We start from the raw sequence: 24,612 nt of genomic DNA, 5'->3' as shown, positions 1-24,612 counted from the left end.
GGGATCATTTAAACTTTGGATGTCTGACTCCTAAGAACACAACAGAGCATGCTCAAACTCTGATGTCTATAAATGGTATGAAGAATGGCGTTTTTATTGCAACTACAAATTTTCTGACTGAAAATCAGGAGCTGCTCAGTAGAAAGACGATTACTTGAGACAAAACCTGAATCAATGGTTGGAGTGCTGCTGTTGGCACTCGCTGAGAAATGTGTCAGGAAACAAAACTGGAAAAATGTGGTGCAAGTAGGAGAAAAGAAGATGGGAAATAGTTTATCCAACAAACTAATTTATCCAGAATTGATAAACTGATAACAATCTGGCATCCATAATATTAAACATTACACAAACACGAAGTGGATTTGCAATTATTTCAGCATTCAGAAGCTGTCTAGTATCAAAAGGAGACAGTGAATTTATATTTATGTATATATACACATACTTTTATATATATAAGTAAAAATAAACTATACCTTTCTACAGACTTATAAATGACCATCGTGACTGATCACACAACACAGTCAAACTTTAGAACAGTTCAGTCCTTATGTAGTGGAGTTATGAACAGAATAACTTAATGAAACAAGAGTTTATATAATTTCTTTATAAGAGAACCTTTATTTAATAATGGACTGTCTCAGTAAATGAGGTTGATAGGAACAATGAATTTCAGTATGAAGAGCCAGGTATTTGGTGTGTTCATGACTTCACTTCAGTTTCTTCTTCTTGAGGTAGTGTATCCCAAACAGGTTTCCGAATGTGTTCTGGTATTTTCTCTATCTTAGTCTAAAGGAAAGAAAAACACCATTTACTGTACCAGCCAGCTAACATCTAACTACTTTATTTAGTCTGGTTTGAGACATGAATCAGATTTAAAACGCCACCTAGTGGCACTTCCAAGCAATACAGCCTCTTTAACGTAATACTTCGGCAAATTCTCTTATCAAACTACATCCATTTTCTCGGCTGACTTTCTGAAGACTTCAGTAGTTAGTGGTATTTGCATCAGGACTCATAAAAGTTAATAATGTGGGGTGGAAACAGACCTTTTTCACTTCCATGGCAACCCCTTCAGGTAAATTTCGTTGTACATACTCCAAGTAAACTGCAGCAGTACTGCTTGTTAGGTATTTCAACTAAAACAGAAAGAATTTTTTTTAATAAACTGCAATTAATAATACTTCAAAGAAAATAATAAAAAAATTCCATAGCTTCTTTAGCCCTTGCTATGGGACCAAAGCTCTTACAGGAAGCCAACTGCCATAATATTTTGAACATAAGCAGTTCATCTGTACTCAACCCTCATGCAAACAAAGTAGTCACTTCACTCTGCAGAACTGTACATGCTGCCTGGGAGCACATGTATTGACTATGATAGAAGTAGTGGATCTTAACACTGCAGGTACCAGATGAAATTAATTACAGATTATGCAAGAATCACCAGCTATTTCTATACTCCCAAAGTTCAAGACTCTTATAAATCCTGCAACTCATTTCCACTGAAATACTGGTATTTTAGTTTTTCCTTGTTCCACTGAATTACTGATCTATTAGCTTTTCCTGGAAGGCAAAAATAGTGCTTTTGCTCTGTGGGCAGCCACTTGTACTGCACTCATGTCAGGGGACTCACAGTCCCATTTTGCTAAGCACTGTGCAAATTACAGTAAGACACCCAGGAGCCACAAAATGCTGGCAGTAAACCTTTCTTCTAAGAAAGTCAACCACAGCTGCATTCTAAACCATACACATGTCTGTGTCATCGGCCACAAAGCTGGTGGTCTATGCTTCCTTTCTTCTATTTCCTACATGCAGTTTTAGTTTGCCACATGATGCTACACAGGACAAAAGTATGTCTGCTCAAAAACTTCAAACCAATTCACAGATAAAGAACAGAACCTTAGTGACTGGCAATCTTCTTCCCTTCCTGAGAAAACTCTCATCCTAATGACTTTTGGAAATCAAGAGCATAACACACATAAAGGTAACCCTCAATTCTACCTTACTTTCTTTAGTCAGTCTTTCAGCTGTTCAGATGATGGTCAAAATAAACATTTTGGTCCAAAAATGATGTAGGCTGTGCATTCAGAATAAGTTGTGTTTTATGTAAGTAGGTCAGCTGTTTTCCAGTATTTTCCTGCATTCTTGTCTCCAAAACATTTTCATTTGTGCATTAGCATGTAGTAATATCTTTGCACTGTGCACCTAGAACCATTTTGTTTCCTTCTTTCTTACCTCTAAACACCTGTAATGTGTTCTCATTTCATACTGAACTCTGTGCTTCTTGTAAATGTGTACAGATTTGAGAAGTGTAAATCGTTCTATTGTCTTTGGGGGCTTATCTCTGAGCAAAGAAGAAAAAGAAATTTTCATGTTACATAAAGGATGATAATACAAGTTTATCTGAAAGATTATGCTGAAATCTGTTCTTACTTGACATTTAGAAGATCTACAAGGAAATATGAAACACTAGTACAGTTTATTATTAACTCACATGGGCATGGTTAGCACCATGGTATTAACCAGCATTGGGTCAGGGAAGCTACAGCACTGACAGCTGCACTGAAAGCACTGTCAGAATCCTTCATGTAGATAAAAAGCACTTCCACTATGGCAGTGGAACTGAGTTCCACTGAGTTCTGCTGAGTGCAGAACTGCTGCTGCTTTCTCATCACTGTCCTGCCATCAAAGAAGTGTTAAATCTAGAAGCTGAGAAAAAAAAAGTCAGATTATAGCCATTTCTTACAAAAATAAAAAAATACTTCTAAGGAAAGGCCCTGAATTACAGCAGATGACAGCAGAAGCATCTCACTCCATACCGTATCACTCTACAGATCAGTTACTTACACTTTTTCAACAGAGATGCCAAGTTCTTTAGCTGCAAGCACTGCAAAATATTCATAACTGTCCAACACAGCTTTATCGTGTCCTTTAACTAAAATGGACAATCTCTTGTACAGTGTTTCTGGCTCATCTGAAATAGACACCTGCATTTTTGAAGGAAGAACAAGAGTTACCACACCATGGTCTCCTTAAATACTGCATGCACTGCGTATTTCCTTAGCCTGCATGCCCCGTTTGTAAGAGAGCAAAAACACCCCACAACCTGTTGAGCTGCTTATTTTAGTTTATCTAACAGAGTCTGACTGTATTACCTTGACTGACAGGTCTCACTCTAACAGGAAAGGCAAAGTGTGAAGAGATAGCTAACTTCTGAACATTTAGGTAAAATTTCTTCATCCAAAAAAAAGGAATGCCAGATAGATATAAGGAGGAAAACGCTAAGAACGGCTAGAACGAAACTCATTGTTGAAGCAAGTCTGGAACAATATTTGTATTTTATATAGCAGTGTGCAAATACCCAAGAGATTGCTTGGGTATGGAAATTAATAGAACATTATAGACAGCAACCAGAATTCTCACTTTACTAAGTCAGCTCCAAGACTACTTTAAACACAGCAGTCTCCCCCATTTATTTGTGTATTATTCTTCAGGTTAAACTTACAACTTAAAAGTGTAAGTTTATGGCTTTCAGTTAGAGCATCAATTTCTGATGGTCTGGGCTTGCTGATTAACTGGAAGAGCTTTAATGAGTGCAGAAGTGCTGACTTTCCCAGAGGTTCACTCCTAGGCAGTTTAGCACACTAAATCCAGCATGTACCAGCCACAGCAGGAAAACTGGATCAGCACTGTACATCTAATACTGCCTGTCAGATGTTTCTGAAGCCCTTGTCAAAAGGCTGCTAAGCTGCTGCAGGCATTGAACTGAATATGGCCAAAATGTTGGTATTTCATAAGAGTTACAGCTGAATAGAAAAGGGGGAAAGTTACTGAGAGGCAACTGTGAGCTACAGAAATCTTCCTGGCAAAAAAACCCAACGAAACAACCAGAAAATCTCAAATAGCAGTAATCTAAATTATTTTTTTCTCTATGATAAATATGACACCACTCAGACCTTCAAAAAGCTGCAAGATAAGAATTCAAGTGTTTCTTAATGTCCTCTTTATTACTAAGTTAATATACAAAATACTGTGTTACAGAACACTCACCAAAGGATTAGTCTTAGGCTCCTGTGTATCACCATAGGATCCAGACAGCCGTGCTCCCATCAAGTTGGAGCTCCTAGAAATAAAGTCATGGGAAAAGCATAAAATAAGTTGTTAAAGTTGGATTTCATTTTTTCAGGGACTATGGAGGAGCAGTGGAAGGAGGAGGGGCTGTTACACTTACGGAAGAAAATACTGCTTTTGCATAATTCTGCTTGCATAACTGACAGGAAAAGCTGATCCCTGTATAAAACAGATAGGTTATGTTGTGGGGTTTTTCCCCAAACCAGAAAGCAGCCAGTTAACACAGGTTTATTAAAGATTACTTTTATGCATGCCAAAGCACAGCACGTTCCTAGGCACTGATTTAACAAGCTAGGAAGTTTGCTCCATTGGAAAACACAGGAAAACAGAAGCATGGAAATGTATTTCAGAATACAATAGCCCTAAAAAAAGAAGCATGTTAAGGGCACAGTAACAGTATGCACTTACTACTGAGGCACTTGAATAGCAATCACAAAGCATATTTTTAACAGAAAAATGTATTTTTGTGGCATCGGAAGCTATTTCTGTATACAATAATATTTTCCCTTTGGTTTTACTTTCATGGTACAATATATGTAAGTTTTGTCAAGTGACAAGCCTAAGTAGGACTTAAAAAAGCAACTGAAAAAAGTATTCTATAAATGCAAAAATTTAGTCTGTGAATTTTACTGGAAATTTACTGTTTTTTTCAGAAAAAAGTTCCTTGTGATTTTGGACACTTGTTATTTTGAAGAGAACATTTAAATAGAAATACTTATTACAAGTAAATGAACCATGTTTAAAAGGTAACATGATTTTCTGTGTTAGAAAAGGAATATAGTTGTTCATCATGTAACATTACTATCTTTCATACTAGAATAATTGTTCCCTTCTGAACATTATGTGTCTTCTAGCTTCCTTCCACTAATTCTTAATTTGGCAAAATTATAGACTGCTCAAGGGCAGGTGGGGGGAATGGAACTCTTGCTTAACAGAACCTCAGGGCTGCAGCAGAATGCTGAAATCAAGTTAGTTACATATCTTGCCCCTTGATGCTCTTTTTTGACATGTGCTAGAATCACAGCTTTAAGAGATAAGACAGATACCCCTCCCAAGAGTTTTATATATATATATATATATATATATAACTCTTATATATATAGGAGTTATATATAGTCTATATATAGTTATATAGACTGTTTAATCAAATAATCCAGACTTTACACTTTTGCAGGTAATCTTACTGTAGTTGCCCATGGGTATGCACAACTGACCTTGTGATGCTATGATGCTAACCTTTTCCAGTATGCATCATACAGAGCAAAGCTGTTTCCTGAAGTCATTCTGCCTCAGTTGCAATTTATCCTACAAATGCTGCTTCCAGTAAAGATGACTGCAGGAAGAGGCAGGGGAGATTTCTGTTTACAAAACTGACTATGGTACAAATGCCTCCCCTTAAGCAATCCTTTCAAATCCAGATCTTTACAGAGAATGTAACTACTGTTACATTCTTTAAGTGCATAACAAAATAGGCAGTTTTAGGAGCACTGAATATTTGTCACTGTAGTTGATATTCAGAAAGTTTCAAAGTTTATGTTGGGAACTACCTGAATCTTAGTACCTAAAAGTAGTGAAATACAGCTAGTAATTGTCTAATAACATCTAATAAAACAGAGGGACAGGAGGGTATACAGGACAAGGAGGGATGGCTTCAAACTGAAAGAGAGTATGGGTAGATTAAATATTAGAAAACAATTCTTTCCTGTGACAGTAGTAAGACACTTGCACAGGCTGCCCAGAGAAGCTATGGATGCTCCATGCCTGGGAGTGTTCAAAGGCCAGGCTGGATGGGGCTCTGAGCAACCTGGTCTAGCAGGTGTCCCTGCAAATGGCAGGGGGTTGGAAATAGATGGTCATTAGGGTCCCTTCCAATCCAGGCCTATGATTCTATGACAAAATTATGCTGACATTTTCACCTCAATTCCCTTTCCCTGAAGTCAGAATGCTGCCTTCCTTCCATTCAATGCCAATATGAAGCACAGCAACAATCACCTGACACCACTTCAGGAAGCAGACAAGCCCATGAGCATAAAAGACTATTGTGTGCAGGGCTTAAGCTGTTTGTGCAAGTACAAGTGACACAGAATCTGACCCCAGATGACAAAAGTAATGCTATTAACTGTAATAATAACTGAATTTTTTATCTGTTTTGGGTTTTTTTATGCATGTGCATATGCAGTCTATGCTATGTATTATTTTACTTGTAACTGCTTGACCTGGTAATAAGGATTTATTGTTTGCATGCAGAAATATATGCACTTATAGTGTACTGTGCTATGTGGTTTTAGGTACAAAAATTTCAGTCCTCAAGACATAAAATTAATAAAATAAACCCTAATGGAACAGTAGAGTCCTATCCCACACACTAAGGTCTGCAGCCTTTCCAATATTCTGATTGTGCATGTTATTCCTACCACATGCCATCTCCCTTTGTTACGAACCAAGCAGACACGCATCAAATCACAAGTTTTTATAACATTAAATTAAAGGTGCTCTATGCAAATTTTAACAAAACAATACACTCAGGTGGTAGATATGGCATTCAGTGGGCAGGAATTCATAAATACCTTCATGATGTGCTCTTGCTAATGGCTATCATAGACGGTGGAAATGACAATCAAAGACTACAACACAACAGAACCAAGACTTTGCACAAAACATAAATATCCCTCTCCTAGTGCAAAACACCCTTAATTTTGTTTGGCTGAGAGCCTCTGAAGTGTCAGGGGGAGACAGATGTCTGCAAAGCAAGTCCAGAACACACGGCATACACAAAAGACAGTTTAGGGCTTCAGAAAATCAAATTTTCTCAATTTGAGAGAAAGCAGTTACTGTTTTAAAGTCCAAACTAGCAAACATCGTCAGTGCAATATGCTCTCCTATTATTTTGTAAGTTCTAAGCTTTGAAAATTTTAAAACTAGAAACTCGCCTAGCACACGGCCTCCAAGTCACCTAATCTTCACTATCCTTTCCACCCGGACTAACTGCGGGAAAACCACAGAACTGCAGGGAAGAGTTCTGAGGGACTCGCCAGGCGATGATGGCGTGCAGTCCCACGCTGTACAGCGCCAACCCTCCCGGAGCCCAAAGGGTAGCATTTGCCACGTCCCCCTTTCCCCACTCCCCTCAGGAATGAAGACGCCGAGGAAAAGGACGAGGAAGAGGACGTGGCTACGGCGTCCCCTCTCCCGCCACACGCCGCACCTGACACAGCCGCCGCCACAGCCACCCCGCCGCCATCTTGGCTCCGCCCCAGCCCGCCCTGCATCGCCCGGAAGGAGAAGAGCGGCCGTATCCCGCACCTCCTTCCTCCGCCGGGGAGGCTCAGGCCGCGGGGCAGCGCTCGGGGGTGTGGAGGCGAGCTGGGAGCTCGCACGGCGCGAAAGGAGCCGTACAGCCCCAGCTCAGCTCCCACCCCGCTTCCCGCCTCTCCCGAGCGCGGCCTCAGGGCAGCACCGACGCAGCGGCTCCCCCTCAGCCGCTTCCCGCCGACAGCGGCCGCCGGTCCCCTCACAGGCGCTCCCCGTCCTGTTCTCTAGGAATCGTTTGAAAAAAACCAAAACAAAACCAATTACACGAACCCTAGTTTTCAACCTTCTCCCCGCTTTTAAAATATTTTAGAAAAGGATACAAGCCCGTAAGAGCAAAACCCATCCGACTATTTTACCGAAATACAAAAATGTCTGGAAACAGCACATAAACCCCTTTCTTCTTTACGTATACAAATAGCGGTTAATAGTACAACACAGCTTCTGATCGGTACCAAATCTTTAAAGGGGGTGGGGAAGTAAGTAGTAATTTATGCCACTAAATCATCCTTAAATACACACAGCCAGGTAGGCAGTGTAAGTGAGATTAACCTAAAATTGAGTGCAAGTCAAATGCTAACAACGGGCACCTGAAACCAGCATAGATCACAAGCTCTATCAAATGTATATATTTTTTTATTTTGTTACTTCCTCTGCCACCTAAAATTACAGTTCGCTTTTTACACTAAAACGCCTAAAATATTTACACAACCATCTTCTAATAAAATAACAGTTAAATATTGAAAATAAGATTTTTCTCATAAAATATGTTTTCTGTATGTACAGGTTTTATCAAAGAGGACTAGCTCCAATAATGAAGTTTTCCATCATCAACCATCAGCAAGAAAAAAAGTTTCTGAAACAAAACTATTTCAGCTCACGTACAAATAGTCAGAACAGCACAATTAACATCAGCCAATGCAACACTTAATAATGACAAAGTCAATGTTTGAGGCCTAAATAATGTACTGCTTAGGAAATGTGCATTTCTTCTTTTTCTTTTTTTTCTTTATGAATAACTTCTTTGGTTATCGTTGTTCTATGATATTCTTGGCTGTACAATACAACAGCACCCAATTAATGTTACTTAACCAGGTGTATGTATGTATGTGTGTATACATATGTATTTATAGATACTAAGTTTAGCACAGGTCTCATCCAATTGTTACTAAAAAAGTGCCACTGTCACTCTTTAATATAGAGCTGCTCTTCAGAATCAAGCTCCTAAGTTTCTACTGTATTTCAGCCAGTTCTTCAAGCAGAACTCTGATTTCAATCATAATTTTGCTTAAACAGGTTTTAACCACCAGGAACTGAAAAACTGTCCAATTTCCAGTGTAGAGGTTTCTCACAAAGATCCTTTATTAACAGTTCAAAATTATACAAGCTTGGGAGAAGAAGAGTAGGCTCTGCTGGGCTGTTTCTAACAGAGGCTCCTGAAAGCCAACACATTTTAATGCTCACAAAAGCCTCCACTTTGCAAACCACAAAGACTTGCACTATCTATGAGATTTTTTTGTCAGCAGGTCTCACTGGTGGTACACAGCTGAGCACCCAGACTGCTGAACCTGGGTTGCATATGGCAATAGTAAAAGTAAAATGTCACAGCATGGACAGGAACTGCTGGGGAATGTGCCGAGTGGCAGGTTGGGGAAGAAAAGGCTGCTGCTGACTGATCTCCTGAAGCTCAAGGGTATAGTGAGTGAGAACATCACCTCTTACGTGACAGGAGTGAAATTCCACCCAGTGGTCAAACCATACCACAAAAACCTCTGGAAAACCCCCCCAAAACATTAAAACAACCACATACACAGGAACTTCACTAACCGAAAACTAAGAAGTTATTTCCATTCTCCTGAAGAATTCTTCTTTAGCATCAGAACATTTGACTTAAGTAGAAACTAATGGTCATTTGGCTTTACTTATTTGGCTTTGACAGAGAAGGCACCTCTCTCTGTCAGTGGGTCTCACTGGTTCTGAACTTGTGTGATCCAGTAACTCCTATAAAAGTGTTGTGATTTACCCTCATTTTGCATAGTTAAACAAGGATAACAAGTAGAAAATAAGACCTACCATCCCTCAGATTATGGTGAAGGTATTAGGAATATGGCAAAAAGAACCCAATAAAATAAAACCTAACCCATAAAAAAACCCCACCCAAACAGACCCGAATCCTAGATCTGAAATACGTCTTATAACTATAAAGTTAACAACAGTCCTCTACTGTGCAAAATTCACAAGAAAACCAGTGCTGCTGCCTGTGAGCACTCTGCAATCAGCATTCACATTCTGTAATTAAAGGTCCACTCAACCTAACTCCATTTCTTCTTTAATTTTTTTATTCTGCAGCTTACAATTCTTTCGAGATCCTGTTTAATCGGAGAACCAAATCTAAATTTATATAAACTGTGTCAGGTGTCCAGCATGTAGATCGGAACCTAAGGGAGGAGAAATAATCATTAAACAGCAACATCAACTCACCTTTGCAGCATGTTTATAATAAACAAACAGCAGCTGAATTTGATGTAATGTAGAGGAATGAAAATGGCACAAGAATAACACATTATACCTAGGTGCTGAAAGTGTATCAGTTTCTTTTCCAATGGCAAGAATGCTTCCCTGTGTTTGCCTGGTGAGAGAGCAAGCAGTACTCAAGCACACTCCCCAAAAACCACCGAGATGGCTATTCCACAGTGTGATTTATTGTCATGGGACAATATTTCCAGTGCAATCTGATTACCAAGGCAGCGTTTCTGATTCAGTGTTCCCATCAGAGGATGTGAACCACAGAACAATCATTTTCTTTCTTCAATCCTTGAAATTAGGTAATTTTAAAATCAGCAGATCAAAACCTTGCTAAAATGGAAGGTCTAAAATGTCCTGTGTAACCAAGACAGAACTGAAAATGAACTGTGATATTACTAACTCTTTCACAGTTAAAACCAGATTTTTTTTTTTTTCCTCCATCTCGCCTAAAATGGCAGTACAAAGACAAATAATGTAATCATATCTTTAAGAGAGATGACATTTACTCTCTAGAAGATGCTGGAAATGATCCAATATAGGCAAAAAAAATGTTTCATCAGAAGTGTGTGAAATTTATTCTTGTAATGGGGGTAAAATGAAACTTGGAAGAGTTAAAGACTAAAGATTCTACCAGGACCATCTGGTAGGAACTGATAGCAGAACCATGAACTTCTGTAATTAGTGGCCTTGGAAGTTATCAGCAAAAAGAGCTCAGATAAAAACAGCTTATAAGAATATTTGTACCAATTATTTATTTCTTCCCCCAAAACACAAATTAATAAAAAAAAAGGGAAAAAAGCAGATTTTTTTTTTTTTTCTCGACCTGGATAAAAGAATTATAATTTTCAACAGGTAGTTTACAATCAGTGGGAATAAACAAGCAGTCCAGGTTTCCTGATTGATCCATTCAGGGTGTGCTCAGTAGCTGTCTATCAAATGACTTTATTTACAACTCAGCATCATCCTGCAGTAGATCTGGATCTTCATCATCCAGTAAGAGGTCAGCATCCATAACTTCATTCTCTTCCATGACATCACCCAGATCCGGAACAACATCATCATCAATGTCACCAACATTTTCAACGTGTTTAACCAAACTCATGTGATCCAGGGGGATCAAACTATGCCCAGCTGGCCCAGTAGTTCTTGCAATAGTGGCTGCCATTTCTGCTGCCACAGCAGCTTTCTGAGCCTTCTGCCTTTGCTGTTCTTCTTGTTGTCTGTGAGTCTTCATATGAGCATTGCGGCTTTTGATTTTGAAAAAGACCCTAAATTTTAAAGGGAAAAAAAATCAGATTAAAATGCACTGCTTTTGATGAAGTGAGCCAAAAAAGACTCAACAACTTATCAGTACATTTGCTTCCTTGTCCTGAAATAGCAGTCAGTGAAGTCTGCAATGCCATGGTGTGAATTTCAGGGACATATTACCAGATTTATATATCCTGATGGTATCAAAATGGCCTACTCTGATTTTGCCAGAGGTAGTTTGTAGCTCCCATACCTGCTTCAGTGTCTATGCACATCCTAATTTTCACTCTATTGGTTTCACAACCATCTTGCACGACAGGGAAAATGTGAAGGATTACCATGTTAGGATGGACAAACTCAAGTAGAGAAACACAGAAAAAGTTTCCCACTGTCACATTCAAGTCTGCGATGAAGCAGGAAGCTGGTATGTCAGATGTAGAAATTCTAGCAGGTAAATGGGAAATAGGAGTAAATACTGCAGGGGGCATGTAAAATGTCATGCAGACCTACCTCTGAAAGTTTTGGTAAGAGAACATATCATCTAGGGGGCAAACTTCTTCCGAGACAATCAGAACAAAATACAAAGTTTTTTCACAGCACTGCTGATCTGGAATCTAAACAGGCAGAGGCGATGCCGTACTGCAGACAGTCACACTTACTTGCCACACTCCTTGCAAGGAAAAATTGTCGTTGGGTCGGTCTCGCCGCTTGTTGTGCTGTGGGCAGGTGAGCTCTTGATGGAGCAGTATCCGCTCTGCGTACCAGATTTCTGCTTAGTGCCAGGAATGGTGCAGCGTGTTTTTGTCACCTGGTTCGTACCTCCGTGAATGCGAGCGTGGCCATTCAGCGCTTGTCGGGAACTGAACACCTGGCAAGGAGTGGGGTGGAGGGGAGGGAAGAAAAACACACAAAACAATAAACCCCATGAAATCACAAGAAAACAAGGAACTGCAGAAAGTAGGATGCTGAATGCGTATCACAAAAGAACAAGTGTACAGGTCTAATATGCACCATCTACTCACTCAAATGGTGCTTGCTTTCAGCAATATACCACTATAGTTGAAGATAGTCACAATAAAACAAAGCAGTGAGCTATCCTATTATTAAAACTGTAAAACCTAACTGGAGCTGTTGCCATACAGTATTTCTAGCTGGTACATCATCTCAGAATTCAGTTTTCTGAATTCTAGATCAAACTGCTTATATTTTGTGGGGTGGGAATTAAAAGCAGCCAAAATCACAATTCACTGGCCTACACATACAACCACCACCACCACCTCCCTCTCCCCCTTAAATATACCAAACACACGTACAGCGCCACAGTTTGGCATTTCACAGATGAAGGAGGATGAAGACAGTGAAAGACCCTGAACGGCAGGTACATCTATAGGTCCAACAAGAGAGATTGCTGGTGGGTCAGGTGATTTCTGCATTTCCCTTTCTTCCTTTCTGTCTTCTTCGATCTCCTCATCTTCCTCTAACACTTCCTCTTCTCCACTTGTCTAAAACAGACAGCGCATTTAAGGAACACTAGAAATATGGGCAAAGATAGACAGCACAGATAGTAGGGCATACACAGTTCTGGAACAGCATATTGTTTAGTCACGTGTGCTTTCCAATATCAGTATTTCTTCCCATCCTGAATGAACTTCTGGTCTTACTGGAGGGACCACCCCCTAATGGATAAGCTATAGCACATAAAGCTTCTTTTGCAGTACTCCAGACAAGACAGCCTCTGTGTGTATTAGGGAGCTGTGACTCCAAAGATCTAGATGTCAGGTGCAGTGCTGTCCTCCTGCCATCAGAAAGGCCGTGTACACTGTACTTGTAGTCAAGTTACTTTAACAAAACCCCAAAACATCCAACCAAAAAAACCCCAACCCACAAACCAACACATCCCAAGTGGTATTTGTACTGGAATGTTAGAGCAGCCTTTAGGAGCACACTCAGGCACAGGGATAATTTACAGAGCTTTCTCTGGACTACAGTTAGATAATGCACTTTTATCTGGTTGCAGTCCAGCCACACAAATCTTGGTGTAGCTGAGGTAATGAAATGTTCATATAGAACATAACGTAGAGTTATGGAATAATTTCTATTGGAAGATACCCATGTCACCTAATTCAACCTCCTCCTCCAAACAGGACAAACAGAAATTATCAAGTATTAAACTTCTCATCTTCTTTCAGACTTACCAAGCATTCATCTCTTTTCTTCTCTAAACGTGTTCTGTGTTTCCGTCCCAAACGCAAGATTTTCTTCCATGTATAGTAGTATTCCACACATTGTGCAACTGTCTTAGACTTAACCTGTAGTTAAGGAATTGCAGAATTCCTTAGTCCAGTCTTAATTTTTTGCTTTCATTCAACACAATTTTAATATATTCCAAGAGGTTTATTCCTCAAACATTCAAATGAGGAAAAAAAAAAAAAAGCAGTTTGACTGCAACAGGAGTATTATTGTAGAATAATTATTTTTTAAATTTTTTTTTTCAGTCAAATTTATGTTGACTTTTTCAACTCCAGTAGGTTTCTCTGGGATTCTCTAAAGTCCAGACAGAAAATTACTCAGAATGTACTCTTGTAGCTCAGTTATACAGTACCACTGAGAAATCCAGGAATTAAGACTTAAGCATAAACCCACATATTTTTCAACATTTGAGCTAATGAGTAGGGAGGGTACTGTGCCCTGAGATTTATAACTTTGTCCTTTCTGCTTTGTGGCAGACCATGAAAAGTAAGCCCAAACATGTTTTCTCATTAGTAACAGGTTTCAACCCTTTTTGGCACCAGGTTCAATGCCACTGACTCTTGGTACCTTGTAACAAACTGCCAGAGAACACCAAGACGATAATGGAAAACCATACTTTTCCCATTCATAAAATGCCATGATTTGGATTCCAGGTGTGAAAACTTTCACATGTAATAACAAGAGGAACAAATTTTATTTATTTATAACTGTTTTTTACTGGTATGTAATGCACAAGTACATGCAATGACTATACCACTCTTATCGGTGTTCTTGTAACCACTGCTGCCTCTATGCCTGCAATCAGCTGCTCTGGTACTGGAGGGATAATGAACAGAATAGAGCAAAAGGAAAAAAAAAACTCCAGAAATTGCTAGAATAGAAATAACCTTACCATTTTCTGTACAAATATGAAATCTTTGCTGTAGGTGGACAACGCCTCTTTGAACAGTCTCCTTTCTTGATGTGTCCATTTGTCAGAGCCTTAAAAAGAAAGTGAAATCATTATGAACGATAAAAACTCACCCCCTTTATGTTGATGCCGTATCTGAAATGAGAACCAGGAAGTCTCAGGCACGTGAGTGATTGCCACTACCCAAATACAAGCATGGCTGTACTGACTCAGACCTAAAGTCCATCTAACCGGTATTTGGTCTCCAGCAGTGGTGACAGGCAGTTGCCTAGGAAACAGTAAGATCAGGGCAAGCAAATACGGTACATCTCCCTAATTTTTCCTAATCTCTGACCACAGGGGATTTCCTGAGTCTGTTGCAATTTGCTTATTTAGTAACTACCCTTCTAAGTGGCTGAGCCACTCTTCCTTTCAATCAATTAAACTTCTTGTACCCAAAACATCCTTTGCCAAGGAGTTTCACAGGTCAGTGGACCCTCTGCATGAAGAACCATCACTCTTTCTTTGTTTCTTGGCTCCCAGTAGCTTCACTGGATGACCCTTCATTCTTTAAGTGGAGAAGAAAGTGAACCCAACCTTGACCACCACCTGCATGCTATTCAAAATTCTGTGCCCTATCACTCCCAAACCTTTGATCACTACTGCTATCCCCCTCTGAACCTTTTCCAATACTAAAACATTCCTATAAAGACAAGAAGACCAGAAAGGCACACAAGTCCACATAAAATCTAGACTTTCACCGTAGCATCACCATGTGTTCTATCCTCTTAGTGCTTGACTACTTTTTAGCTGTTGTAAAATACAGCTGATACTTTCTTAGAACTAGCATTACAATCCCAAACTTTCATTCTAATTGAGAAGTACCACCACAGAGCTCATAATTTCCTATGTAAGGCTCGAATTGTTTATTCCCATGTACACCACTGTACATTTGAAGACACAGAAGTTCATATATCCTTTTGTTCTCCTTTTGTAAGATCCTTTTTTAAGATCCTTTTGTAATAACCTTTTGCAGCTCTTCACTTGCATGGTTTGGGATAAGACATTTGAATCCTCTGTGGCAGAAGTCACAAGTAGGTAGAGACTGTAGCAATGTGCAATATGCACATTGTGGTTTTTATCATTTAATGGAAGTTGTATATAGAACTTCTGAATATTGTTATTCTGTGTTTGGTCCCCTGGCCTAACTGCCCATGAAAATGTGAAATCAACGTTTAAATTGAACTGAATTTATGTTTTCTCAATATTAGTCAAACAGAAGGAAAACAGGATTGCTCTACTGCATCAAAGCAGTATTCTGTTTGTTAGGAGTGGGCAGAATTACATACATTAAAGGAAGGATATGCAAGTAGTCATAAAGTGGATGCCTTTGAAATGACTTACACTATGAGAAGATTCTACTTCAGTCTGAGAATTTCTGAAAAGTCTAAAACTTTTATGAAAAGAAATCCCTAATATTCTTGTCAATGTTACTACTCTCCATAAAAAAGCTTGTCTCTGCGCTGATTTCAATTAACTTGGGTCTTGGGACCACACATGGTGTTGAACTCTACAAGTTACTTTTGTCTAAAAAAACCATAAAAAATCAATGTTATTAACTACAAATGTTTTGTTTTTTAGCATCAGCTCCCAAGCTGCATACAAGCTCAGAGCAGGTATCTCATCATCCTTTATATGCTGAAAACTACAAAATTAACTTTTCTGAAACCTGTTTTCTGTAGGCTTTTCCAGTACTGGATATAAGTATGCATTAGTTATTTCCACAGAGATTTACACTTAAAGATCTCTTAAGCATCAGAGAATGGCACTGGCTTCAAGCCACGAGTTTTACTTATTCTGTTATCACCCAGAGATATTTCTGCTGACACACTGCCTTTCCATCTTTTCCCACTCTGAACCAGCATTATTTCCTTCTTACACAAGTCGTCAGTCATTTGCCTTTACCCTTCCTTTGTGTGGGGGTAAATGCACTCATTCAGTCCAGGTGGCTACTCTTATTATGCCAAAACATAACTTTAAAAAGCATGATGACACCGGGATAGCCTTTTTTTTCCCCCTAGTCATTCTGCTCTCCTGCCTGTACCCCACCCTCCAAAAAAGACAACACAATAAAAATAATAACACAGAATCACTTCCATGAACTAATTTTGTTGTATACCTATGGAGAATTTGGGCCTTGCATACTTTCCCCAATAGCTGTGGTATTAGCAGAGACCCTTATAGGATTATGTGGGTTAATTGGAAGTAACCTAATTAATAGAATAAATCCTGTGTAGGAAAAGAAACAGAAGAAAAGCTGTTTTTAACTCTGGTTGCTGGGAAACCACTTTTGCTCTTGTTAGCTTGAGGGAGATATAGAGAACGTGCATAGAGAGAGATCTGCAATGCAGCAAAAAGAATTTGGGGCTTTAGAATACAGAACAAATTATAAAGCTGATCTTTATGTTTAGATATTTATTCTAAATTGATTTTTACCTGCCATACTGTCTTTGCACTGGTTAACTGACATTAAGTATCTTCTAGCATTTGTGTGCTTTGGGTTGTAAAACTTGTGGGTTTCAAGGGGACTGTGTGTACACCCAGGGTGCCCCATAGAGAGGTAGCTGAAATCCACTATATACAACATATGCTGGATCTGCCCCACAACTCTGTCATACCACATACATGAAGCTTCCAGACTGCGTGAAGTGCCCTGTGTCAGAGACCATCTCTCCTGCAGTTCTCACCACAGAACTTCAGACCTGAGAAACTCCACTGTTGAAAGGAGAACAATTCAAGTGTTCGCACCAGTGCCCCTCCGGCATTAGGTAGGTGCTCCCTCTCTCTTCCTAAAACACCATCCTGACAGATGGCAAACTCTTAGGACAGAGATTAGAGTGCTCTTCAAAGGAGCCCTGGGCCAGCATGTCCAGCTCTCTTGCTTGGCACACAACATAAAATCCTCAAGTTTTACAAGTGGCTTCCCTCACAAGCCACCAAGTTTCAAAGGTGGGCTATTTGCCTGTACCCTCATTCAAAGGCAATGCTAAGGATGAGTTTGGGTATCTGTTGTTTGTGGTACTCCAATGAGTAAATACTCATGGGTAAGTGGCATGCTCTGTTTCAATGTATTCCACCTTTAAATGTGGCAAGCCTGAGAGCCATGATTTCTGAATATGGAGCAGAAAACATGAAGTTATCCCAAAATGATGCCACTTGAAGTCATATTAAAGCTATTCATGCACTAGATTGTGAAAAATTCTCATATGCCTCGAGTGGCTGATTATCAATCAGAAATAAACTGTTATTCAAGAGCTGCTGCAGAGTGCTAGAGCAATGCTGTCAATATAAGTTGTAATCACATGTTATATGCAATAGCCTTCGAAAGTAGTGCTTTGTCTTGTTATTTAATGGCACTTAAATCCAGACTGGTGAGATTTTATTTCATGCTGTGATAAGCACAATCCAACTTTCTTCCCTGCTTAAGAAATAGGGATTCAAAGGTGCCCACAGGTCTCAGTGCTAGTTACCAAGGATTAGTATCATCTCATGTGAAAGATTAAACAAAACAGTCTCTTGGCTCCTCCCTGAATCCCAATGAATTCTTTCTGAAACTACTGTGAAGTTGCTTTAGTAAAGACTGTTCCTTCTCTGCCACACAGGCAGGAATTTCTTATCTGCTCTGCTAATTGGATTGTTTACTGATGAAGAGGCTGTGGGATATCTCCGTGTCTTCCTGCTGTCATGCCCTTGAACTGTCTTACACATATGATTTGGTGTCATCTCTTCAGGCAAGAGATCCTGAACAAAGTTCCTGGCTGATGTCCTCCTTCTCCACTCATTCCCATGTTCACCCTCTGGACTGCAACAGAAATGCTATCACAGGCACCACTGCACCACCTCCCTCAGACAAAACCAAAAACCTGATGTTCACATTCATTCACTGTCATTATCAGCTAACATCAAACATGTTTCTGTTCTTGTTCTCAGGCCACAGGGTTAAGGAGTTGTTTTACAAAGACGTCTTGTAACTTGGAAGTCTTTCCAGTCTTTCCTCTTCAGCCAGGAAGTAGACTGCTTCTGTGCTTACCTTGCACATTGACTGTAACTGAAATGAGTACATGACCTTGGACACTGTGATTGACTGACCACCAGAAGACCCTTGGCTCATTTCCTATTGAGCCTGAACTGGAGATGAAGTTCTAAATGTCTTATGTAAAACCTTATTCTGTGTCTCAGCAGTTGTTAGCCACTACAATGCATTAAGCAGTAGCATGGGGGGCTGCAGAGGAGAGACATTTGCCATCTCTGCTCAGGTGACACAACTGAAGTCTAATGACTTAACACCACATTTGTATTTCACTTCTGGTTCACACCACAATGCAGTTCTTGCTGTGTTTTATGAAACAAGTCACCAACCCAGACTTTTTTTTTTACTAGATCCCCACACAGAGGCTCTGTAAGCAGTACTAAGATCCTAGTAATAGTTACAGCACTGCCTCTTTGGAAGGATGCTCATGATTACCATATTCATTTATTGTGCACCATCACCTCAGAAGAAGCAGGCAGGATGGCAGATTGTTTATGTACCAGAAAATTAAGATATTAGTGATACTAAATTATAAATAGCGCCAGTTTTAAAATGAATTTTTAAATTTCAGTTTAAATCAGAAAAAGAATCACCTGAGGCAGTTTTAAATCCTTAGAATCCAACACAGCAACATAAATGCAAAGCTTCTGAACATTGTCAGTCATATATAAAACTGCTAAACTCGCAACAAACGGCTCTGGGAGCCTTGCACTGTCCATATCATCTCTATTCTATGCTGCCATCCCTGCAGCAGACAGCAGAGAGTGCAACGTGATCCCGTGCTCCAGCCTGGGAAGCCAGGCTTGGACTGTGTAACAGATAGAAAGATCACAATAAAACCTACCGGCATAGTGGTAATTTGCCAAAGGATGACACTTCAATCTCACTGGCTTTCTCAACAGCAGCTTTTCAAGAGCAACCTAAATGAAAAAGCAGGGAAAAACAAAATTAGGAAAAGCAATCAGCTGTGGCATAAAATTGCATTTAGAACACTATTTGGTATGAGGATATGAATTAATTTTCTCTCTTTTCTCTTTTCTGTCTTACAAAATTGTACCAAATTACTCCAAGGCCCATTAACATTGTACCTCACAGAAGAGCACCTAATGTGCACCTGTCCTGCCTTAATGAGCACAAATGTGACTATTACTTAGCAACTTCCAGCTCTTTCCCTCCCTCTTCTGCTTGCCACAAGCAAATACATTTATAGTGTTTGCCTCGATAGTGTTAATTAATACTAATATTTAGTGGTTGGTTTGAAAGCGTTAATATTTATAGCATAAAATATTTTACAGTATCTGTGTAGGTCAACATCTGTCAAGAGTGACTGCAAGTATAGCTAATTGTCCTTTAGATCAGGGAAACAGAGGATTTATGGATCTCTAAAATTTTTTCCCTTGAAAATGCAGACTCTCTGTAAAGCAAATTCCATATCCTGACATTCTCAGACTCCTCAGATACAGCTAACAGAGCCTACAGAAACTGGGACCCAAGCTAAAACCCACTGTATTAGCCAATCCAGTGAGACTCATTCCAGCCCCATGTTTTGTTGCATTTGGTTTCATATTGGCTTTCCAGGAACTGGTGCAAGGGGCCTTGCCTTTCCGTAACACTGGGCAAAATGGATGTTTTGCCTTAGTTAATAACATTCCCATCACTAAACTAATGCAAATATTTGAAATGCATTATTTATATAAGAACTGTGTGCAATTACCTCACAGTTCTGAACAAATAAGTAGATGTGATTGCTGCTCCAAAAAAAGGCTTTTTTATAAGGGCTAGAGGAGGACTAAGCTCTCTGTGACCAAATATAAAGCCTGTGAAATATCAGGGCTGGAGCAAGCACTGGGAGACATTCAAAGCCCCAAGGCTATAAACTAAGTAATCTTATCTATATGAAATATACAGTAAGCCTTCAGAGAGGCACTGCTTTGAAATTTAAATTTATTAGAGAATAAAGGGAAAAGTCATTCCCCAAAAATGTTACAGGATGTTTAAAGCATAATTTCAAATCAATCAGAAATCTTTTTTATATAACCATATCTAAATCCATTTAATAAAGCATGCTAATTTATCTGCAGAAGAGGATCATATCTCTCCTTTCAGCTTTTTATCTTACCATAATATCTCCTTTTGCTTCAAAGAGAGAGTGCAAAGCGTATTCTGAGTTAGTTCCTCCACCAGGTAACACACTGGAACAGCTCATATTTAAAAGGTCTTCCACTGTCAGAAACAAGTCAACATTTTACTGCTAATACAGTAGTAGCCTGTCAGTCAAACATCTGGAGCTAAGGATTCTGTAATGCTCCTCAAAGACTACATAGTTCAGGGCAGCAGATTCTTTCACACTTTTTCTCCTCAGCATCTTATCTCCTTGTTTTAGGATCACTGGGGAGAGGATGTAACAGAGCATGTCCTTGGGATGGGACAGGCTACTCAGAGCCAGAGATCTGCCTGTGAGTGTGATGATTTGCACACATTAGTGACATTGTTGGGCCAAGAAGACTCCAGCCAGGATGGAGAAAGAGAATAAACCATGTTAGAAGCAGGAAAAAATTCTTCTCAGGGCTGGTAGAAGCCACATTTCCTCTCAACTATGGTCACAGGACAGGCCCAGATCCATCAGCTGCCTCTCAGCTGTGACCTCTGCCTTTACTAGGCAGTTCAGTACCGAACTTCCCAGCAATGACCTTTCCCCCTTGGCTGCCAGAAACAGTTCATCCAGACTTCCCTTTAAATGCCACTATATAATGGTGTTGCTCTGAACTTATACCACGTAGTTCTAGTCTCTTGCTCTGCACTCAGCAATTCTCATTATTCTCACTCAATATTCTCTTGAACGTTTTGTTCAGTACAGACACAAGAAATCAATGCGTATTTCTCCAACAGGCAAAGGCTGACGTAGGAACTTCTAAAATGGCAAGTCATTATACCTCTTTGTTGGAAGACTTTGTTCTCCAGTTCTGGCCATGGTTTCCAAACCAAAGTAGCCTTGTGCACATCTTTCTCCATCAGCAATCTGTCCTGCAGCTCAGGAATGTCAGCCTGGAACCTGGACCCAATATTGATTCGCCTATAAAGAAGAATAAATAAATAAGTATTCAACTACACAATGTGTAGAAAAAACGAAAGTCAGATTAGTGTTCACTTTATTTCAAACACAACTTTTATTGCACTGAAGTGGCAGGAAATTGTGTCAGATTGCTTTATGCAATGCTTTACTCCCAGTGGGATAAGTATTTTGAATACTAGAGAGAACTGATCTCTTGGGGAAAAACAAAAATTTCAATATGCAATTTAAGCCATACTGAGACATCATACCTTAGGGACAACCCAAGCTAGTTTATATGCATGACTAGCAAAGAGGCTAGACATCAGAAACAGCAAATTTCTGTTCCACAGAGAATGGTACTCTTCAGCAGAGAGCAGAAAGAGCCATTACTGTTGAGGGACAACCCTGCTGTACTTTGCCCTGGGGAACCTACGAGGTAACACCACCACTCCAAAACTCACTCTTAACATGTATATATATATATATATATATGTATACAAAAGCAAGAGTATTGGAATGGAATATTTTCCTCACAGTACTCTTCCCAGCCATAACTAACTTTGAGCCATGACACCTAAATCTTCCACAGCTATTTTGCTCCAAATGTCCTTACATCCCTCCTACCATCCACAGAAACATTAAATGAATCCAGCCCACCATGATATCAGGCAGTCGGATACTTCCTGCCTGGTTCAAAACACTTTAGGCCACGGGTTCTAGGTTGGATCTAATCTATAAATGTGGTGACAAAAAATATTGTTTTCCTTACGGTTCAACAGTCTGTTCTCCAGGCCCAGGCGTCACTGGAATGACACTTCCATCAATACTATCTGAAACAGAGATTGGAATTTAAGCATCACTGTTTTGCTGCTGATGACCCTGCCAGGCAGCACTGCCACCTCTCTACTAACACCAGCATTTCTCCAGTCTACGATGCAAAAATGACCCTTTAACGATTTTTAGAAACAGACTAAATTTTTATAGGTGATAGAAATGTCTGAACTTGCAGAGGTTTCTACTGCCCTGATTCTGAATGATTACACACCTTTTCTTGTGAAGTACTAAACAATAAATACTTAACGTGAACCTCATGTCTCAAGCTAGGTCTTCTTCCACTTCAGAAGTCCCAGATGTAATGAAAGGCAAGGTGGTCCTTTCTTGAGGCAGACCACATGGAATTATCACAGCTTTATTGGCAGATTAGGCTCCTCTATTCCCTTTACTTCACAAAATCCAAGGCAAACTTGGATTTTGTGAAGTATGTATGGACTTAATATATATAAAATGGACATAAAGTGGACTTTTCCTGTGAAGTAGCAGAACTGGCCATGCATGTGAGGACACACAAAATCATGCGTGTCAATGTTTCAATGTGACATGAGAAGAGAGGACGGTGGTCTTGCCTTTGTACTGCTGCTCTGTAAATGCAATACTTACTAGACCGGCACAGGAGCACCCGTGGAGTGGGTGTCAGTGGAGTAAGTGGCAGCTGAGCATGTGATGTGCTGTGAGAAGAAGTGAGAACACTGCTGAAGAGACCAGACCCTTGCCGGACGGGACTGAGCATGGGTGGTGGAGTGTAGGGGGGCAGCTCATGTGTCCGGTCCAGCAGGTGATCGCCCAGAACACGGGGAGAACGAAGCTGACTCTGGTACAGAGTGGCACCGGAGTGGGACATGCTGAGGTTGAAGGAAGGAGGAGGTATGAAGAGAGGTTCGGGTCTGTGCCGATACTTCTTCTTGTCCTGCAACGGTTTGAAATTTTCTTCCAATTTTACAGCACTTGGATGAGGTTTTTTGCTAGTTTCCTAAATGAAAACACAGAGAATCTTATTATCCAGGCATGCTTAAATGTGGTTTGCGCACAATCCTCTACAGCTCTGGGCAATGGCCCCAGAAAAGATGTTACCGCCAGGCAGTTATTCAGGTACCACTGTAATAACCCTGGCCAGTGCAGTATCTGGCACTACCTGGAAACCTCAGGGGAGTGAGAAAAACCAGGACAAATCACCCTTCACCTCCAGCAGCAATCTCTCTGGGTCAAGATAGGGCTGAGCCACAGAGGCAGGCATGGAGAGGCTGCTGTCAGCTTTAGAAAGTGCAGGGAACTGCTCTCCCAGACCATGAGTCTCCCATAGCCTTCTTCATTACTACCCAGACACTCTGGGCACTTGTGTTTGCACTGGTGGGAGATACTTCATTACCCAGTCACAGTTTACTAGAAACTTTATATGAGAGGTTTTCTAATGCATTTATTTAGTGAGACCAGGAAGGACACATGAGCTCAGTGAAATTACTGCAGTACTCAGCAGTAGGAAAGGAAGAAAAATGTAATAAATTCAAATTCTTTGCCTCTTATCACTACATTCCCATCAGCTTGATTACAGTCCAGCTGCAACAAATCTTGAACTTAACTCTCCTCTTTCCTTGGAGAAAAAAGGGTAGTAGATGACCACTTGGGAGGTTCACACACTGTTAACATGCCTAGAATTCGAATGTTCAAAATAATTTAATAACAAATCCCTAGAGTATACAGAAGCAGAAGGCACAGAATTTATGCAAACCTGGAATCGGAATTTCTTGGAGGAGTGGGGATAAGGTGGGAACAAACAGATCCTCAGGTTGTGCTTTAAGAACACACAAAAGCTGGTAGATGAACACAGTATTATTAAATGTACTGCTTTTAGGTATTTAGGCTGTAGGCCATCTTTAGAAAAAATTTGGGAAGCAGAAGAAAATTTTGACTTGTGTTACTCCAGAATGTCTGCATCTTCTGGTAAGTTCTATGACTACATAAAACAAATTACTAAAATGTATGTTTAGACAACATACATCTTTACACCACGGGTGGTTCTTGAGAATCACATTCACCCAATAAAAATCATGTTAAACAAGCATTAGCACTGTCACCCTTTATCCCTTATGTTAATAAGTTCCAGCTTGAGGAAATGTTTTTGATTACAGAGGTCCTGTCCTCTTTGTTAGATCATGGCTGCATCCTCTCCAACAGCTGTTGACATTTTTTCTCTGAAAAAAAAATTAGTTTTGGAAGAGTCTTGCTTCTACAGGGAAGAAAATGCAGCTTTGCAGAGGATTATTTTTTTGATAATGGACATTCAGA

The 24,612-nt window shown here is 39.9% G+C and overlaps 2 protein-coding genes and 1 long non-coding RNA gene across 23 annotated transcripts in view; 1 reads left to right on the top strand and 2 right to left on the bottom strand.

Moving 5' to 3' along the window:
- Positions 1 to 598: 598 nt before the first annotated feature.
- Positions 599 to 7,967, bottom strand: MRPS10 (mitochondrial ribosomal protein S10). 14 transcript variants are annotated; one of them, XM_086878491.1, is made up of 9 exons: positions 7,797 to 7,877; positions 6,696 to 6,720; positions 5,365 to 5,461; positions 4,229 to 4,287; positions 4,048 to 4,120; positions 2,845 to 2,984; positions 2,233 to 2,341; positions 1,047 to 1,136; positions 599 to 786 (listed from the first exon to the last, which is right to left on the bottom strand). In XM_086878491.1, exons 4-9 carry the CDS (start codon positions 4,249 to 4,251, stop codon positions 700 to 702), a joined length of 522 nt encoding a protein of 173 aa, XP_086734617.1. In that variant the 5' UTR covers positions 4,252 to 4,287; positions 5,365 to 5,461; positions 6,696 to 6,720; positions 7,797 to 7,877; the 3' UTR covers positions 599 to 699. The 14 variants fall into 14 exon arrangements, with proteins under 14 accessions (XP_086734617.1, XP_086734613.1, XP_086734612.1 ...); XM_086878487.1 differs by having other exon boundaries at positions 5,343 to 5,461; positions 7,797 to 7,876; XM_086878486.1 differs by having other exon boundaries at positions 5,343 to 5,461; positions 7,761 to 7,874.
- Positions 7,968 to 7,976: 9 nt separating this feature from the next.
- LOC147655029 (uncharacterized) lies at positions 7,977 to 8,569 on the top strand. The gene is made up of 2 exons (XR_015283676.1): positions 7,977 to 8,061; positions 8,224 to 8,569. It is a non-coding gene; the product is annotated as an uncharacterized LOC147655029 (long non-coding RNA).
- A 2,120-nt stretch (positions 8,570 to 10,689) lies between these two features.
- Positions 10,690 to 24,612, bottom strand: part of TRERF1 (transcriptional regulating factor 1) — a 98,752-nt gene continuing 84,829 nt past the window's right edge. For all 8 annotated transcript variants that reach the window (XM_086878479.1, XM_086878482.1, XM_086878481.1 and 5 more), the window contains 10 exons: positions 22,930 to 23,299; positions 22,262 to 22,322; positions 21,374 to 21,513; positions 20,560 to 20,663; positions 19,285 to 19,360; positions 14,354 to 14,442; positions 13,407 to 13,520; positions 12,525 to 12,713; positions 11,871 to 12,079; positions 10,690 to 11,231 (listed from right to left, as the gene is read on the bottom strand). In XM_086878479.1, coding sequence (XP_086734605.1) covers positions 10,910 to 11,231; positions 11,871 to 12,079; positions 12,525 to 12,713; positions 13,407 to 13,520; positions 14,354 to 14,442; positions 19,285 to 19,360; positions 20,560 to 20,663; positions 21,374 to 21,513; positions 22,262 to 22,322; positions 22,930 to 23,299 — 1,674 coding nt within the window. In that variant the 3' untranslated portion in view covers positions 10,690 to 10,909. The remainder of the gene's footprint in view (positions 11,232 to 11,870; positions 12,080 to 12,524; positions 12,714 to 13,406; positions 13,521 to 14,353; positions 14,443 to 19,284; positions 19,361 to 20,559; positions 20,664 to 21,373; positions 21,514 to 22,261; positions 22,323 to 22,929; positions 23,300 to 24,612) is intronic.

Source organism: Cyanistes caeruleus, chromosome 2 (genome assembly GCF_971803275.1).
Source record: "Cyanistes caeruleus chromosome 2, bCyaCae1.hap1.1, whole genome shotgun sequence".
Lineage (NCBI taxonomy): Eukaryota > Metazoa > Chordata > Aves > Passeriformes > Paridae > Cyanistes > Cyanistes caeruleus.
Note: the sequence above shows the minus strand (reverse complement) of the source record. Positions and strands in the feature narration are given on the sequence as shown.